This window comes from Patiria miniata, unplaced genomic scaffold, assembly GCF_015706575.1.
Source record: "Patiria miniata isolate m_02_andy unplaced genomic scaffold, ASM1570657v1 HiC_scaffold_7, whole genome shotgun sequence".
NCBI classification, from domain to species: Eukaryota; Metazoa; Echinodermata; class Asteroidea; order Valvatida; family Asterinidae; genus Patiria; species Patiria miniata.
The window spans coordinates 13,824,978-13,840,403 of NW_024037074.1; the positions used below are offsets into that span (position 1 = coordinate 13,824,978).

The 15,426-nt window shown below is 38.0% G+C and overlaps 3 protein-coding genes across 3 annotated transcripts in view; 2 read left to right on the forward strand and 1 right to left on the reverse strand.

Annotated features, from left to right (window-relative positions):
- Nucleotides 1-8,522, forward strand: part of LOC119745962 (intersectin-1-like) — a 31,266-nt gene extending 22,744 nt beyond the window's left edge. Inside the window, exons 32-42 of the mRNA XM_038222682.1 lie at nucleotides 25-131; nucleotides 3,115-3,190; nucleotides 3,594-3,701; nucleotides 4,029-4,127; nucleotides 4,566-4,733; nucleotides 5,078-5,149; nucleotides 5,372-5,506; nucleotides 5,634-5,838; nucleotides 6,012-6,098; nucleotides 6,515-6,688; nucleotides 6,991-8,522. Of these exons, the coding sequence (XP_038078610.1) occupies nucleotides 25-131; nucleotides 3,115-3,190; nucleotides 3,594-3,701; nucleotides 4,029-4,127; nucleotides 4,566-4,733; nucleotides 5,078-5,149; nucleotides 5,372-5,506; nucleotides 5,634-5,838; nucleotides 6,012-6,098; nucleotides 6,515-6,688; nucleotides 6,991-7,145 (1,386 nt within the window). The 3' untranslated portion in view covers nucleotides 7,146-8,522. The remainder of the gene's footprint in view (nucleotides 1-24; nucleotides 132-3,114; nucleotides 3,191-3,593; nucleotides 3,702-4,028; nucleotides 4,128-4,565; nucleotides 4,734-5,077; nucleotides 5,150-5,371; nucleotides 5,507-5,633; nucleotides 5,839-6,011; nucleotides 6,099-6,514; nucleotides 6,689-6,990) is intronic.
- A 633-nt stretch (nucleotides 8,523-9,155) lies between these two features.
- On the reverse strand, nucleotides 9,156-12,545 carry LOC119745963 (ATP synthase subunit O, mitochondrial-like). Its single transcript, XM_038222683.1, has 7 exons — nucleotides 12,422-12,545; nucleotides 11,622-11,666; nucleotides 11,228-11,338; nucleotides 10,946-11,018; nucleotides 10,625-10,797; nucleotides 10,157-10,243; nucleotides 9,156-10,008 (listed from the first exon to the last, which is right to left on the reverse strand). The coding sequence occupies exons 1-7, from the start codon at nucleotides 12,446-12,448 to the stop codon at nucleotides 9,895-9,897; spliced, it is 630 nt and encodes a 209-aa protein (XP_038078611.1). The 5' UTR covers nucleotides 12,449-12,545; the 3' UTR covers nucleotides 9,156-9,894.
- Nucleotides 12,546-12,684: 139 nt separating this feature from the next.
- LOC119745964 (28S ribosomal protein S6, mitochondrial-like) lies at nucleotides 12,685-14,568 on the forward strand. Its single transcript, XM_038222685.1, has 3 exons — nucleotides 12,685-12,858; nucleotides 13,212-13,351; nucleotides 13,656-14,568. Exons 1-3 carry the CDS (start codon nucleotides 12,814-12,816, stop codon nucleotides 13,885-13,887), a joined length of 417 nt encoding a protein of 138 aa, XP_038078613.1. The 5' UTR covers nucleotides 12,685-12,813; the 3' UTR covers nucleotides 13,888-14,568.
- Nucleotides 14,569-15,426: the final 858 nt, after the last annotated feature.

Consider the following 15,426-nt stretch of genomic DNA (forward strand, 5'->3'; position numbering starts at 1 on the left):
ACTCTCTGTGGTTTTACTGACCAGGTTTTTCAGAAGCCGTTAAGTGAGTCGGGAAAGCTAGACGTTCAAGAGATATCCAGGATCTTTGTCAATTGGAGAGAAATCATTCAGTGCAATAATAAGCTACTAAAGTAAGTACTAAAAATAAAAATGCATGCTCCCCCCCCCCCAAAAAAGAGGACGTTGCAGCTTACCCTTGCTTGTTGAAAGATGTATCCCATCGTAGATCACGTCATAAAGACTCCAGTTTCTGTGAATGATGCCCACGCTCTCTTGGGTACTTGTACAGAAAGTCCACAATGAGAAATTCAGTATGAATCTTCAATGCCATGAAATCATTTTTGTGGCTTTTGTGATTTATTTACTCGGATAGCAGTGTTCAAATCTCAAACCATTAGTAACATTTCTAGAATTAACAACAATACAGTAGGGTTGTACTGAATATGCCAAATATTAGAATATTCGTTAATCTACAGAATATTCAAATAGCTTTTACCGTTTTTTAATAATTAAAAACAAAATAACTACACACATATACACACATGACTGTGATATTATTTTATCGTAAAGCTATGGCACTGTATTGTCAGGTGCCACTATTTTTCAACGGTAACTTTTTTTGTTGACGGCGGTTCATTGTTCCAATCCCTTTAACAGATTAATGCCCCTGACAGTTATACAATTCACTCCAACGGCACATATCAATCACCACATGCAAATTTTCACTGGTGTGATCGGCGTGCAATTTTTCCAGTTTCAAGTTAAATCAAATACTATATTAGTCAACAATGGACAGCCCTACAAAACAATGTTTTATTTTGTGTTTTTTTTCTTTGGTGATTTAATTTATTTTAATAGCAGTGTTCAAATCTTAAACCATTAATAATACTTCTACATCTAACAGCAGTCACTGGAATGTCACGTACATTTAAGATACTTTTAATAATAACAGTGCTAAATATGGAATGGATTGGTACAATACAGTCATAAATTGATTCATCACAATTAGTGAATGAGTGCAATAAATGTCAAATGTCACAGTACTTTAATTGAACAGTTTTAGTCTCATACATGTTTATAAATTTGAACGTAAGTATTGAGAAAGTATACAAGTTTTCTAGGTACAAGTATGTGTCAATACATATAGGTGGAACTTCCAATTTAGGCATACTTTACCATTAATTTAAGCTTTTCATCTACTTGATATTAGAAGTGCTTTGACTTGTGATTAGTAAGTTTTATCACATTTAACTGAAGTGCTATTATTTAGGAAATTAACTAATTCTATCAAGTGAGTCCAGTATATGAAGACAGTCATAGTTTATGATGAACTCCGTGGTAGCGGTCTTTGTGCTGACTCTCTGCGGAGCATTCTGATCACCATGGGCAGTGCTGATCTGATTCTGGGCGGCGATGCGACGTACCTGCTGGCGCACAGTGTCAAAAATGGTTATAGTTTAATGATGTAGTATTTTGACTTGCATCCGAGGCTGATATAAAGTGAGAGTCTTGAGAATGTTTGTCAGAGTTACAGGCGAAAGCAAGAAGCAACCAACTCATGCAGGGCGTGGCGAAGCTCCCTGTTCCTCAGATAGTAAATGACCACATTCAGCCAACTGTTGGTGAAGAAGATGGTGTTAGTAAGGATACTGAAGCTGTTGTAGTTAGAGATGCGATCAAAGAAGATGACAGGCAGAAGGATTTGAGGCGTCCAGCAGACGCACACAGCTCCAGTGATAATCAGTAGGGTTGTTGCAGACTTGGTGCCGATTGGTTGCGGAGCGTTAGGTCCCTGCAGATCCCCAGCGATGTGATTTTGAGCAGCAATCAGCCGTTTGTGTCGACGCACCACTCGGAGAATTACAAGGTAGAGGACTAAGATATTCAGCAGGGAGAGACCGAATATGGTGGCAACGACATCGATGCAGAAGTCGCATGGGGTGATAACACAATCACGGTCTTGAACAACTGTGGCTGGGGCATAGATGCCAAAGAAGATGACATTTACTGTCACAGTCAGGGTCCACATGACGGCAACGGTGACCTTTGCCCTCAACGGGGTCATCAGGCTGGGATAACGCAGAGCATAGACAATAGCAACGAAGCGATCTATGGTTAGAAGGAGAAGTGATAGAATACTCAAGGTTGTGAGGGTTGGAATAACGGTGCCGAAAACCCGACAGAGGAAGTTACCCAGTGCCCAGGTTCTTGCTACAAAAGCAGCCAGCTGAGGCACTGCCCAGAACAAACCGATGTAGATATCAGACACGGTCAGTGACATCATGAAGACTTTCCTGGCTTCTGAGAGGCCATTGGCTCGACGGAGAACAGCTAAACTCAACGGATTGAGGACGACGATGAGTACGATAGTCAGAGCCATCACTATTTGGGTGAAAATGGCAAACGGCTGCCGATCTTGCTCAAACGGTCCAATTGAGTTACCATCTGTTGAATTCATCACTCCAGATTGTTGATCTTCAATTCCCGTATGGTGTTACTAACAGTCCTGAATCCTCCAATTTCAATATGATTTTGCACACCCACTAGGGAGTTAGGGTTAAGAACAGAAATGCTCAGGGAAATCTGAGGAGAAAGTGGTACTGTCGCTCAGCAGCTCTGGTCTGTTTGTGACCACATATTCATAACCTACTTCCTTTTCTTGAAGCACATCAATTTGTAAGCTATGGATCCTGTTGCTATGCCAACGGTGATGCAAAACACTTCAATCATTCAATCATGATAACATAACCCCCCCCCCCCCAACCACTGCCTGCAGCAAATCTATTAATCCTCTACTTTCTTATTTTGACCCTGAATCCTGCATTTGTTTTTCAGCTACGAGAGCTCAATTGTATAAGCCTCCCTGTATGTTATTAGCGGCAGAGAAGTACTTTAAATGCAAAAAAATAATCAGAAAAAGTAAATTGAACCACAACTAAGTAACAAAGTGGACAGATATAATGAGAAAAAAGATAACTGCATAAATGCATAATTTTATGTACAAAAGCCAGAAAGTAGAAAATCCAATGGATGCTGCATGTAGTAGGGTTGTAAGAAGGGTTAGTATAGTTTTTATTTGATTTCATTTTTTCTTTTTTTTTTCTTGTAAATCAGGTCTTTGAGGGTTCGTAAGAAGATGTCTGGTGAAGGACAGCTAATCCACATGATTGGAGACATTTTGTGTGAACAGGTAAATTTAAGAGATGCTAATTGCTAATAAACAATCAATTTTAATCATTATTACGAACAATTACTGCATGCTTTGTAAAGAGACTTTATTCATCTTCTGAATCTACCAATTACATTGAACTTTCATTCAACTACTCACCCAGTTGTCTGATTTCTCAAGAATATTTTTTTCTTTCTGTGCAAAATCGTTTGCACAGAATCATGCATCCTGTCAAAATTATATGGACGTGGTTAAAAGGTCAAAAGGTCAACCTGCTTTATATTCTGTCAGAACCTTGGAAAGTATCTGCACTCTGAAAGCAAATCTTGTTTTTTTAACTCAACAGGCGAAAGATGTCATTCTTTACAGCCGTCAATGAATGCTCTGTAATTTCTTGTTTTTTCCCCGCTGTTGTTATATTTAGCTTCCTCGTATGACAGCCTATATCCGGTTCTGTAGTTGTCAGCTCAATGCATCCAGTTTGCTTCAACAGAGGATAGACAGTGACCCAGAATTTAAAGAATACGTTAAGGTAAAATATTGCCTTCACTGGATTGTAGTTACCTTAATACTCACAGCCCAAGTCTACCCCACTATGGGGTCACACACTACAAAGTGTCTTGCCCAAGGACACAAAAACTGTGATCCCCGGTAAGATTCGAACCCCAAATTCAGAACATCATGTCACATGACAATTAAATCGTGCTATGTAAAGGAACCTGATCGCCAAATTTCTCGTCAACCATTTTGTTTTTTGGTGAGCAGCGAACAGGGGCTGGGAGGGGAAATATGACACTGACTGCTGAATTAAGATGTTATTGCACCTGTTAATAAATAAACTTGCCTTTCTTCTGATCAGAAACTAGCTCAGGATCCTCGAGTCAAAGGCATGCCAGTCAGTAGTTATCTCATCAAGCCCATGCAGCGAATAACTCGCTATCCTCTGCTCATTAAAAAGGTCAGTCTTACTTTCTCATTTATTTTTTTTGTATTTTTTATTTTCAGAGTCCTTGGTCCAGCACACATTGTGTTTGTCTCTGTACTATTTTTTTTTGTGGCTCTAGAAAAGTTCTCAAAAAAATGCTGTATAAGTAACTCCATAGTCCTTAGAAAGGGAATTTAATTCCAGTTCTAGTTTTCTACCCATACAAAAAATAATTGACCGATGTTAAATGCATGTTGATATGCATTGGCTACAGTCATGTATTGGAAATGAAATTCTAGAGTGTTTGTAATGAAAAATTTGCCCTCTGACAAGATGTTTCAAACTTTTTGCAAAGTTATATGCAAACTTGCACTCAAAGCTTCATTTTCAGACACTTGTACCTAAATTTAGACAATTGCTATTGTTATTTGATAATGAGACAATTATAAGTTTGATGAATTTGGGATACAGATACTGAAATACACCGCAGAGACACACCCTGATCACGCCACTATACGAGCTGCTCTGGAGAAAGCTGAAGAGTTGTGTCAACAGGTCAACGAAGGAGTCAGAGAAAAGGAGAACTCGGATAGACTCGAGTGGCTACAGGTGCATGTAGATTGCCCTGGATTAGCAGAGGTGGGTGGAGGGGTGGGGTATGGGCGGGGATGAGCAGGGTTAGGGATGGGTATCATGGGGTGTGGTCAGGGTTACCGAAGGGGGGAGAGTTAGACTTGAATGGCTACAGGTGCATGAAGATTGCCCTGGATTAGCAGAGGTGGGTGGAGGGGTGGGGTATGGGCGGGGCTAAATATGGGCATTAAAGGGTGTGGTGACAGTAACCATAGGAACACGAGTGTGACACAAAAAAGTGAGTGGGGCTAGGGCATCTTGGAGGGTGTAGCATTGAAGGGTGTGGTCAACTGCTTTACAAGAAGATGGGATGATGATTTCACTTGATGCTTTTGTCTCTTGATGTAAAGGAGCTGATTTTCAATTCGCTGACCAACTGCCTTGGGCCGAGGAAATATGTGCACTCTGGAAAACTACAAAAGGTAAGAATTGCATGCTTGATCCTTGTGGCAAATTTGTTGGGTTATTAATTGGGGCGGTGGCCGATAATGATGCTATATTTTGTTATATTTTGATTTCAGTAAAAGGGTACACATTTCAGATACACTTTGAGTTTTTCATCTCAAAGATATACCCGTTTGCTATACTGATTTGACTTGGAGCAAACTAAGAGGTTATTTGTTTGTTGTTTCTTCTTTTGACAGACTAAGAGTAACAAGGAGTTGTTTGCATTTCTCTTCAATGATTTCCTGCTGTTCACGCAGCCTGTCAAGCCAGGCTTGCTGCCATTTGTTGCTTCAAACAGTAAACGCACGGTGGAATATCGCATGTATAGACAAGTAAGTATTGCTGCAAATGGAATCTTAGTTGTTGGCTGCTGATTTTTAAAAAATGGATCAAGTAACAAAATAAACCTCCTTTTTTTCTTTTTTTTCAAATTTTTTTTTTTCATTTTGAAATTCTCAGCCTCTGTTTCTGAATGAAGTGGATGTCAAGTCGGCAAGTGACGCTGGAACCAATGATTTTGTCTTCAACATCAACCACATTGACAAAGTGTACTCGCTGCGTGGGGAGAGCACCAACGATAAGAATCGCTGGATGGACAAGATCCAAGCAGCGTCTAAGAATTACATCGAGACAGAGAAGAAGAAGAGAGAGAAACTACAGAGAGGTCAGTCACCTTGGATGTTAAAGGGTCTGTCTTGTAATAGTCTTACTTGTAGGATTGTGTGATCAGGAAAGCGCCCTCATGTGTTCTTTAAATGAGCTGCTAGAATTGTCACGATCAGTGTATATATTTTCTTTTATACTGAGATTGGGCCTTGGCATTATGGTTCTTTGCAGTCCGTTCCATGAGAAGTAAAGGAGTTGGAAGACTGTTGGTCGTCATTATCGAAGGTCATGACCTCAAACCGTCCAATAATATTACAGGTAATCATCAACTTAAGTATTTTCGTTCAAAGGGAAGAAATATTGTTTGTCAATAAAAACTTTTGTCTTGACTTTGAGTAATCAATTTAACTACTGTGGTAATAGTCAAGATTATGGTAAAAAAATTGTGTCATTCTTAAAGTAATTCTGCCCGTACACAAGTTTGAATTTTTTTGGGAGAATCTCAGATTTTTTTGTTATTATGTTTTCAGTTGTTGGTGTATTTTGACCAGCTTTCATAATTTAAGTACCTCTATTTCCTGGCTTCATTGTGTGACTATGTTCTTTAAAAATAAAAGATTTCCAAAAAAGGAGTATTTTTTTAAATCCATTCCAGCTTTAATAATTGAAGTGTCTGTATTTCAACTCTCAATCCACCGTGATGCTTTGTGTACTTGTTTTTGTTGTGTTTTCAGGACGAGCTGATCCCTATTGTGAGGTGCGTATGGGATCTCAAGAACACCGTACCCGAGTGGTTCCAGATACCCTCAGACCAGTCTGGGATGCTTCCATGCAGTTTACTGTCAAAGACTTGCAGCAGGACGTCTTGTGTATCACGGTGTACGATAGGGACCTCTTCTCACCAAACGGTAAATTAGTTGCGTAGTAATTATAAGAAGAAGCAGGGATTTCTAGCATGGAAAATATTGGTTGTGGAGTCGCTCGGTCGATTTTGTGGAGATGCTAAGCACAAAGTTTGTGTGCTTAGCGCAGTCAAGTTACCAGTCAAATATTGCCATGTGATTCATATTGATTATGACTGGTTCTCAGTTATTTATGCTAAGCAGGTGTTTCTACTTGGCAGGTTAATGGTTTCTGTCTTTGGGTTCCAATCAATTTTTGAGGCTTGTATGAACTTTGATATTTTTGTTTATTTTACTTTTTCGTTCAGACTTTCTCGGCAGGACTGAAGTGCGAGTTGCCGATGTCATTAAGGAAAGGAAAGGCCGAGAGCCCCTCAACAAACAGCTACTTCTCCATGAAGTCTCCACTGGTGAAGTCCTCGTTAAGTTGGACTTACATCTTTACGATCAGTCAACTTGTTGATGTCATTTATCCGCCCACCTCCTACTTGAAAAAAAGTTTACTGTTGAGGTTGCGGCTAATCTGACTCGCATCCCTCAAATCTCCCCAAGCCAATCAGATTATCAGAACCAAATGACTGATTCACAATGTACAAATGCATTTTTATTTCGCCAATAGAAGTCTCTCAAAAATAAAAAAATGTAGTGAAAACATTAACCATGTAGAAATTACCGTGAACATGCTGTTCTTGCCAATGTTGAAGGCTTTGGTTTGAAATTATTCCAGGAAATATCTGATCAGACATTGACTTTAATATATCATCATTAGGACTCCAAAGAAGTCTTATACTCTGATGAGCTGGAAAACATTTTTCTGATTGTTTTTACAAACTTGACACATGACCATTCCTGACCAATGAGATCAGAGTACCTAAAATACAATATTCCATTTGGGTTGAGCATAGCTTTGTTAACTAATTACGCACATGTACGTATAAACAGATGGTTATTTATTTATGAATATTTAATCCCAAATTATTTTGTCTCTTTTTTCGTGGGATTTAAGCGTTGTTGTGGCTGCAGTTGTGTAGTCCATTGAAATTCCATCCGTGTTGTGTATACCCCACATATGCTTAATACTTATTAAACGTGTATCTTCAGTATAAGATGTAGAGAGTTGGACATGTTTATCATGTATCTCAGTTGTATGGATCAAATGAAAAGTCGTCAGTGTTAGGCACCAGGGTGTTCTTATTATAAACTCAATCAATGTTGCAAGGCTTGCAGGCTCTTTTCTTGCCTTCTAGGTCTTTGCAACTTTGAACCGTTTTTTGTTTTTCAGATCAGAGTAACAGTTATTTCTTCATATTTTTCCATATAACAAAATAGAATTAATTTGTCCAATGTGAAGTTGATTGAAATACACAGATTTGTACATACAGCTGCATAATTCAATGTACAATAGTTCCTCGGTACTTATTTTTCTAGATCAAGGCTTCCGAACCTAAGATGAGTAAACGTAATTGGACCAAAACTTGTGGCTTCAGTAATAGACCGAGTATTTTGTGATAAAATTAGGAACGTCAGTTATGCCAATGTTTATCAATCAAGTCTTATTTTCCTGATTGTTAAAAAATTATTTTGGGGTAATTGTAAGGGCCTTTCATTAACAACAAACCAAATTTAATGTTCAAAACCTTTGCATCTCTCTGTGTGAAGGAATAAACTCTTTTTGAAATTTGATTTGTAAATTTTCAACAATTTAGAAATTTTCTGTGATCAGTTTTAACGGAAAAATTGCAAAATTACAAAGAAGCCAAGGAACGCACATTTAACATATAGGTTGTTCTTGTCTGTAATAAACTATTTGAAGTAATGGCAATGTAAAGGCTTTTTACTTAAAAAAGAAGAAGAAAGAACAGGAAGGTATGACATAAGACATGAAACTGGCCAGACTGACAGAAGACATGAAACTGGCCAGACAAAAGTCGTTCAATCTGTTTGCATTTCCATAGACCATGGGTATGTAATCTAGGATTCACTATGATTGAAACTTGACGTTCTAGAAATGTTGCACTGCTCATCTCAATTTAGCTAACACATTATGTGGTCTTTCCTAACGTTTCCTGAAATTTTAAAGGTTTTAATGATCAAAAATCCATTTGGATAAAGTGTTATCTTCCATGGTATATTATTTAATCTGCATATAATGTTCAGAGTCGCATGTATAGACAGATGTTCAGATATCAGTTTGTTGCCTATATGGATAAAACTCAGTGCACTGATATGTAGTATAACGGTATAACCACGTGTATATATTAAAAAACAAATACAAGGAAATGGTCTTGGATTGGATTAAACAAATATGTGGCACTGGTGGGGTTTTATGTTTGCATAAATTGTGGAGTAACTTTGTGAAAAGTTTGCCAAAAGATGTGCTGTAAATGAAAAATGAGAACAAATAAATGGTCAGCGTGTATGTTTGTATGAACAATTGTAAAGGTCACAAGGAAAGAAAAAGCAACAGACTTGATCAGATCATCGCAAAACAATTTTATTAAATGAACCAACACTGTTAAGTTGTGGATACAGTGCAATGGTAAGTGCCAAACTACATTCGGGAAGTAGGAACCATTCCAAATTGTCTTTAAGTTGAAATATAGAGTTAATTTATTACATGTACCTATTAACCCAGGTTACAATTAGAATTCTATCTTTGAAGGCTTAATCACTGCTGCTAGTCATTTCGGAGATCTTTTTTGTAGTAACTTTCAGAATGTTTGCAAGAACGTTACCAGTACAAGCTCGTCTTCTGACAGTGGAGCATAACAAACACCAAAGCAACTGTCCAATTTTATTGTGAACAAAATCTATTTTTTTTTCATTTGAATGTTACTTTCCATGTTTATGAAAACCCTAAATGCACACGTCAAACTCCAATTAAATCATGCATATCTGTTCCTAGAAAAACAAGACCAACAAAGTCTCGACTTGACAATTCTAAACTGGTGCCGGTAATTTAGAGACCAACTCCAATGGGATCTTGTCTACCATGTAAAAGGAACTAGTCCAAGATGGCATATAAGACTGTTCTCAATAAACAAGCAATGTAAACATCCACAAGAATGATGGTCTACAAAACCAATCCCCCGGAAATACTCCAATCCAAAATCAACAAAATTCTGGTCTATAAACTCTCATTAAAACCTCTTTAAAAATCTTGCCAACCACTACGTGTCATAAGTTGGCTGGTCTAACAGGACGTCCATAGATTATATAGCTTCTTTAATGAGGTTTGTCATTGTCTTGACTTGCGTTGCTGTTGACATGTCTACGTACTTGTCTCCGATCTCAACCACCATTCCACCCATGACAGAAGAATCAACCTGAAAAAAATATTGTCAATATAACATATCTTAGGTTTAAATTACACAGTCGATTCGTAATAACGATAACAATTACTTTGTTTCACCACTGCCAGAATTTTCAAGTTTTATAAACATTGTCAAGCCCAATACATTCTTAATCACCCACCTGCATGTTCATTTGAAGTGTTTCAGTCTTCTTGACGAAACCTTTTAATGCGCTCTGAACCTCCTTCAGTTGGCTTGCATCAAGTGGCTGTCAAGATTAGAACAGGTATAATAACCATCAAATTTCAGTTATGTTGCATTACGACCACTCTTATTACCCCTGATTAGTGTGCCTATGGACACTCCTGAAACCAAACTTCATGTGGAGCATACATTTGTCCAGTGGTATTGCAGTCAGAAAATAAATCAAAACCGGGAACATGAAAGTAATTACCACAAAGTATCCCGCTCAACAATATCAGGAACTTGAAGCTGTAAGTCTGAAAATTTGTCTACATAACTTAAATCACTTATGAACTTGACATTAAATATGTGAAAGGAAATGCCAAGGTCTTTATTTCAGGGGGAAGGGAGATTGGTTGTCAGATTATTTAAATTTTGTAGACGTCGAAGATGAAAGGTCATGTACCTTGGCTGTTGTGATGGTGCAGACGACTTCACCCCTATGAGAGCTCATGATTCGAGCCCACGCGTTGAAGACTTCCTTCATCTTTCCCAGCCGGTTGTTGTCAGCCAGGACTGTCATGAAGTTGATCGTTGTGGGTGACATCTTCTGACTCTTCAAGAAGTCATTCAGCACACCTGGAGGAAAGACAACGACCAATCAGGTCGTAGAAAAAAATACATTAGATGCTTGGCTTACTGTACAAGCAAGTGCTGGTGTTGCAAATATGACGCAAGAGAAAGTTACATTTGTTGAGAAAAAAATGCTTGAGGAAATCAGACTTACTGATTTTGTTCAGTCGATTAATGACTGGATTACTGATGAAATCTGCCAGCTTAACATTCTTCTGTAGAGTTTCCTGCAAATAAAATTTGATGCCACAGTTATGTATTGAATATTCACATATATTTTGCAAAGTTAATATTGGGCAAAATTCAGAACCACACAGCTGAAATCACAAATATCAATTGTTATGCCTATTCAAGGATGCGAATGTAGCAATAGACATTGGGAGAAACAACATTTTCCGTTAACCTGGCACTTCTGTTTTGACCTTTGACCTCTTACCTCGACTGACTTGAGCTCTTTATCGATAACATCCAGCTTCTTTTCTTTACTAGCCGCTGAGTAGAGTGCATGGGCATAGCGTCCACCAAGACCAAAGACCTGTATAGGAGGCTGCAGAAAGAATCCAAACAAAATGAGATTGTATGCTGGAAAATAGTTACCATTGATACACAATCAAGGTGCTTTGTATCCATTGTCAATGTTTAAATCATAAATGGCCCTTTAAATTAAAATGACAAAATTAAGAAAGAGAAATAACTGATTAATGAAAATAAGTTGTAGTTGGAGAATTATACAAGTTAATAGGTCTACTTTTAAATATTTGCTTTGGGCATAATGCTTGCTTAAAATACCATCATGACCATTGTTAAAGTTAAAATCAAACAGTTCATACCTTGACTAACTGGGCCGCAGTACTTGATGTACTGAACTGTCGGGCCTGAAACAGAAAATAACAAAATACACAAATCACAACAAATTGCGTAATGCTTGAAGAATGAAAATTATGAGCATAACAATGACATGAGCATACCGAGTTAAACAGAGTGATGAACAGAAAGGAGCCGTCAATCATTTAAGTTCATCTTCTTCATCAATAAAAAAATGTGGACAAAATGGGGAAACCTGAGCTGAGCCACTTTTTCTTCATAGGCCTAGGCTATATCATCTCAATGAAAGTCATTCATTGCAAAAATGATGATAAGACATGAATCTGGGACTGAGAAACATTTCCAATTATTTTGTTAGGAAATACTTAAACAAAATTCTTGACTCTCCATAGACTTTGTACACAACCATTGAAGCGGCATCAGGTTGCAATATTCTTTCCAAATAATGTTCAAATCTGATACTTCTACATGCATGACACGACAATAATTTCATAGGTATTTAACAGAGGCCATATAAAGTGAGTTAGATGCCGTTAAAGTACAGTGAAGTACATGCACAACAAGTGTCGAAATTAAACGCATTGTCGTATACTCGTTACTAATCAATACAATACACATGACATGCATGATTACGAATTACAATTTTTCGGCCCAATTTGGCCGTCTCAAAACAATGATGTTTTGCAAAGATATATCATATCATCTTTATTCAGAATAACCCAGACTTCAACCTCGCACTGTTCTTTAGGACCCCGATCACACGTTTTGTCAAAAACCTTGAAAATAAAGTGAAAATGGTAGTTACCAAAAGCGAAAACCTGCAAAACGACATCTCGAAGCCGGTAAGAGTGCGCCCTCTATATCATTTCGTGCATTCTATTTTGAGATTTGTTTAATAAGTTAAACTTTTTCAAACAGTTATATACTCCTTTAAAAATTAAAAAGCAAAGAATTAAACGCTCCATGACGTGTGTATGAATTCAATTAACCTTAAACCGGTGAATTTTTTTTTATTTAAAAAAAATAGACTTGCACACTAAAAAAAAACAATTATAGAACGAGGTTGCCTAGAACGTGCATAACGAGGAAGGTTTTGCCTCGAACTACTGCAAAAGTGCATTTAATTGGTTGAAAATATATTTAGTTTGGCTCTTTAGATTGATGTGATATTCAGCCTGACAAATCTGACAGTTCAACATGCCTGGTTATGAGATGGCGTTGATTATGAGGGTTATGAAGAGGGTAATTATTGCCTATCAATTTTATGCATGTTTGTTTACATTGACCAGTTGTGATATGCGCACAGTTTATTTCAGATGCTGCACTGAATCTATAATAAAAAAAACAAACTTTGGAGCGACATTATAATGCCTATAGAAATTAAATAAACTGAAGGTTTCAATTATCCATTTCCAGCACTCTCGGAAAAAAAGTCTGAAAAGTTTCAATAGTTGCATTTTTTGCAACTAATTTAAATGACTCGGTAGGCCTAATTATATTTTATTTTGATGCAGCCAAAATAATATTTAGATATTGTATTATTATTTTGTCAAAAAATAGTGAATTGAGACAATTGTTTCCGTTGTTCTGTATAGCCGGATTTAATCGCAGCTGTCAAACGATCCGTTGGTGCTGTCATAGAAAGAGGTGGCATCGTAAAGAATCTTGAGAACCTTGGAGAGAAACGACTACCCTACAGGATGATTTCTCATGCAGAACACTTCACAAGAGGACAGTAAGTGATAAACGATTTTACAAGGCATATCTACATATACCACACTTACTTGAAAAAAAATAAATAATTGCCCCGACTCTGAAAAATGGTGCACTACTCTAAAAATAAAAAAGCTACATGAAAAATGATTAGCTTCAACACACCCTGAGAGAAAATCCCCCCCTAAACAAACCCCCCCCCCCCAATGAAATGTTTTGTAAATCCACTGATAACCTTTCTTACCACGACCCAAGGAGTAAGACTCAGAATGTAAAGTATTGCACGTTCTGATATATTTTCTGATATCGTCTTTTTTTTTCTCCAGTTATTTTATTGTGGACTTTGATTCACCGCCAGACGCCATCACGTCAGTTCAGGAATATCTTCATCGTGACGTGGATGTCATCAGACCCACCATCTTGAATAGAGAAACAGAGCGAAGGGAACCGCCCCCCTGCCGTGGGGTGCATATAGGATTGTACCAGTTGCCTGAAAGGATTATAAGAAACAAGAAAAAATTAAGACATGATGTGAATGTGGACGACCTATCGAAATAGAGGGAGCTGAATCATTTTCTCAAAATGTGGATCTTTTTTAAGTTTGACTGTATTTAACATCGCAACGAGAACATGGATGTGAGCATTAATGCCATCAATGCCTGGTGTGGCTGTTTCTCAAGACAGTAGAGGGCGCTCTCTTGTAGATTCTGAAGAGCACAGTTCCTTTAAAGTGATGCCACACCCACTATTCCCAGTTAACTATTATCCTATTATTCTTCAGTACATGTACATGGATATTGAAACTACATCAGTGGGGCTAACCTACCCCCACTCCCTGGGCCAATGCAAACCAAACATAGGAATACATGTATGCAGAAAAAAGTAGTACATGCCTAGTGCCTACTAACTCGCTCCCCCCCCCCTCCCCCTTGAAGTAAACCCATCTCCCACCTTTTTTAACCAAATCATTATCTGTGCCTTGGCATGTATTTGTGACGTTTTTGTATTGTCAATCATTGACAAAATGTTGGAAATATTGATTTGTGTTGAATTTTGTTTGTTATACAATGAACAAAATCCACTAAAAAATGTTAGAAAGGTACCCAAGTTAATTTCTTCTTAAAAATGAAATTTTAAAATGCCTTATCAGTTTTTTTCAAACTTAAATCTCAAGACCATCTGTAACAGTTTGTGAAATTTACAAAGTGTACATTGTAAATAAATACATTTAAGTGCTCACTTATTTGTTATTTGTCTTTTTCCTTTTTAATTTTTAAATATTTTTATTCAGGGGGTGGGGAGGGGTATCATGTTATTGACATTTTTAAAGTACACGGTACATTGTAATTTGTATTCCTTTTTACGAGAGCAGTTTTGGACAACACGACAGTAGAGGGCGGGCTTGTCGTATCAAGCATGTGACAAACTGTGCAGGGTGTCGGACGCTTCGCCCCATTTCCACGTCGCCCCATGTCACTTCGCCCCTAACCACTTCGCCCCATCTCCACTTCGCCCCATCCCCACATCGCCCCATCTCCGCTTCGCCCCATCCCCGCTTCGCCCCATCCCCGCTTCGCCCCATCCCCACTTCGCCCCATGTAGTATGAAAAAGGTGAAGGCTAGGGGTGCAGACCAAATGAACTGCCAAAGAGACACAGATGAGAGAAATGATGGCTCTATCCCATTCAGAGACGCCTCTCCTATTGGCTTGTGAATAAAATCATCAGCCGCTGGATTCAAAAGAATCCGTAGGTATGGGTCAGTGAGTTAAAAGGAACTCACTGCCTTGAGGAAAAGCCGGAAAATGTTCCGTCAAAATTTGTCTGATATGTGACACTTACAACTTCATTTAGATGAGATTGGTTCCTCCAAGAGTGAAATTAGGATGTCAAAGGTATTGTTGTTCTCAGATAAGTGGGAGACGCCGGTTGGTATAGCCGGGTTGGGAACAAAGTTGGATCTTTTTTCTCGGTAGGGGAGAGCCTAGCTTGAGAGGTTGGTTATGAATTGTTCATTTGGTGATGGGCTAATTCTTTCCGTTGGTTAGCAATTAGTGAATCTGTTGAAATTGTTTTTTTAAGCCAAAAAAATAGATGA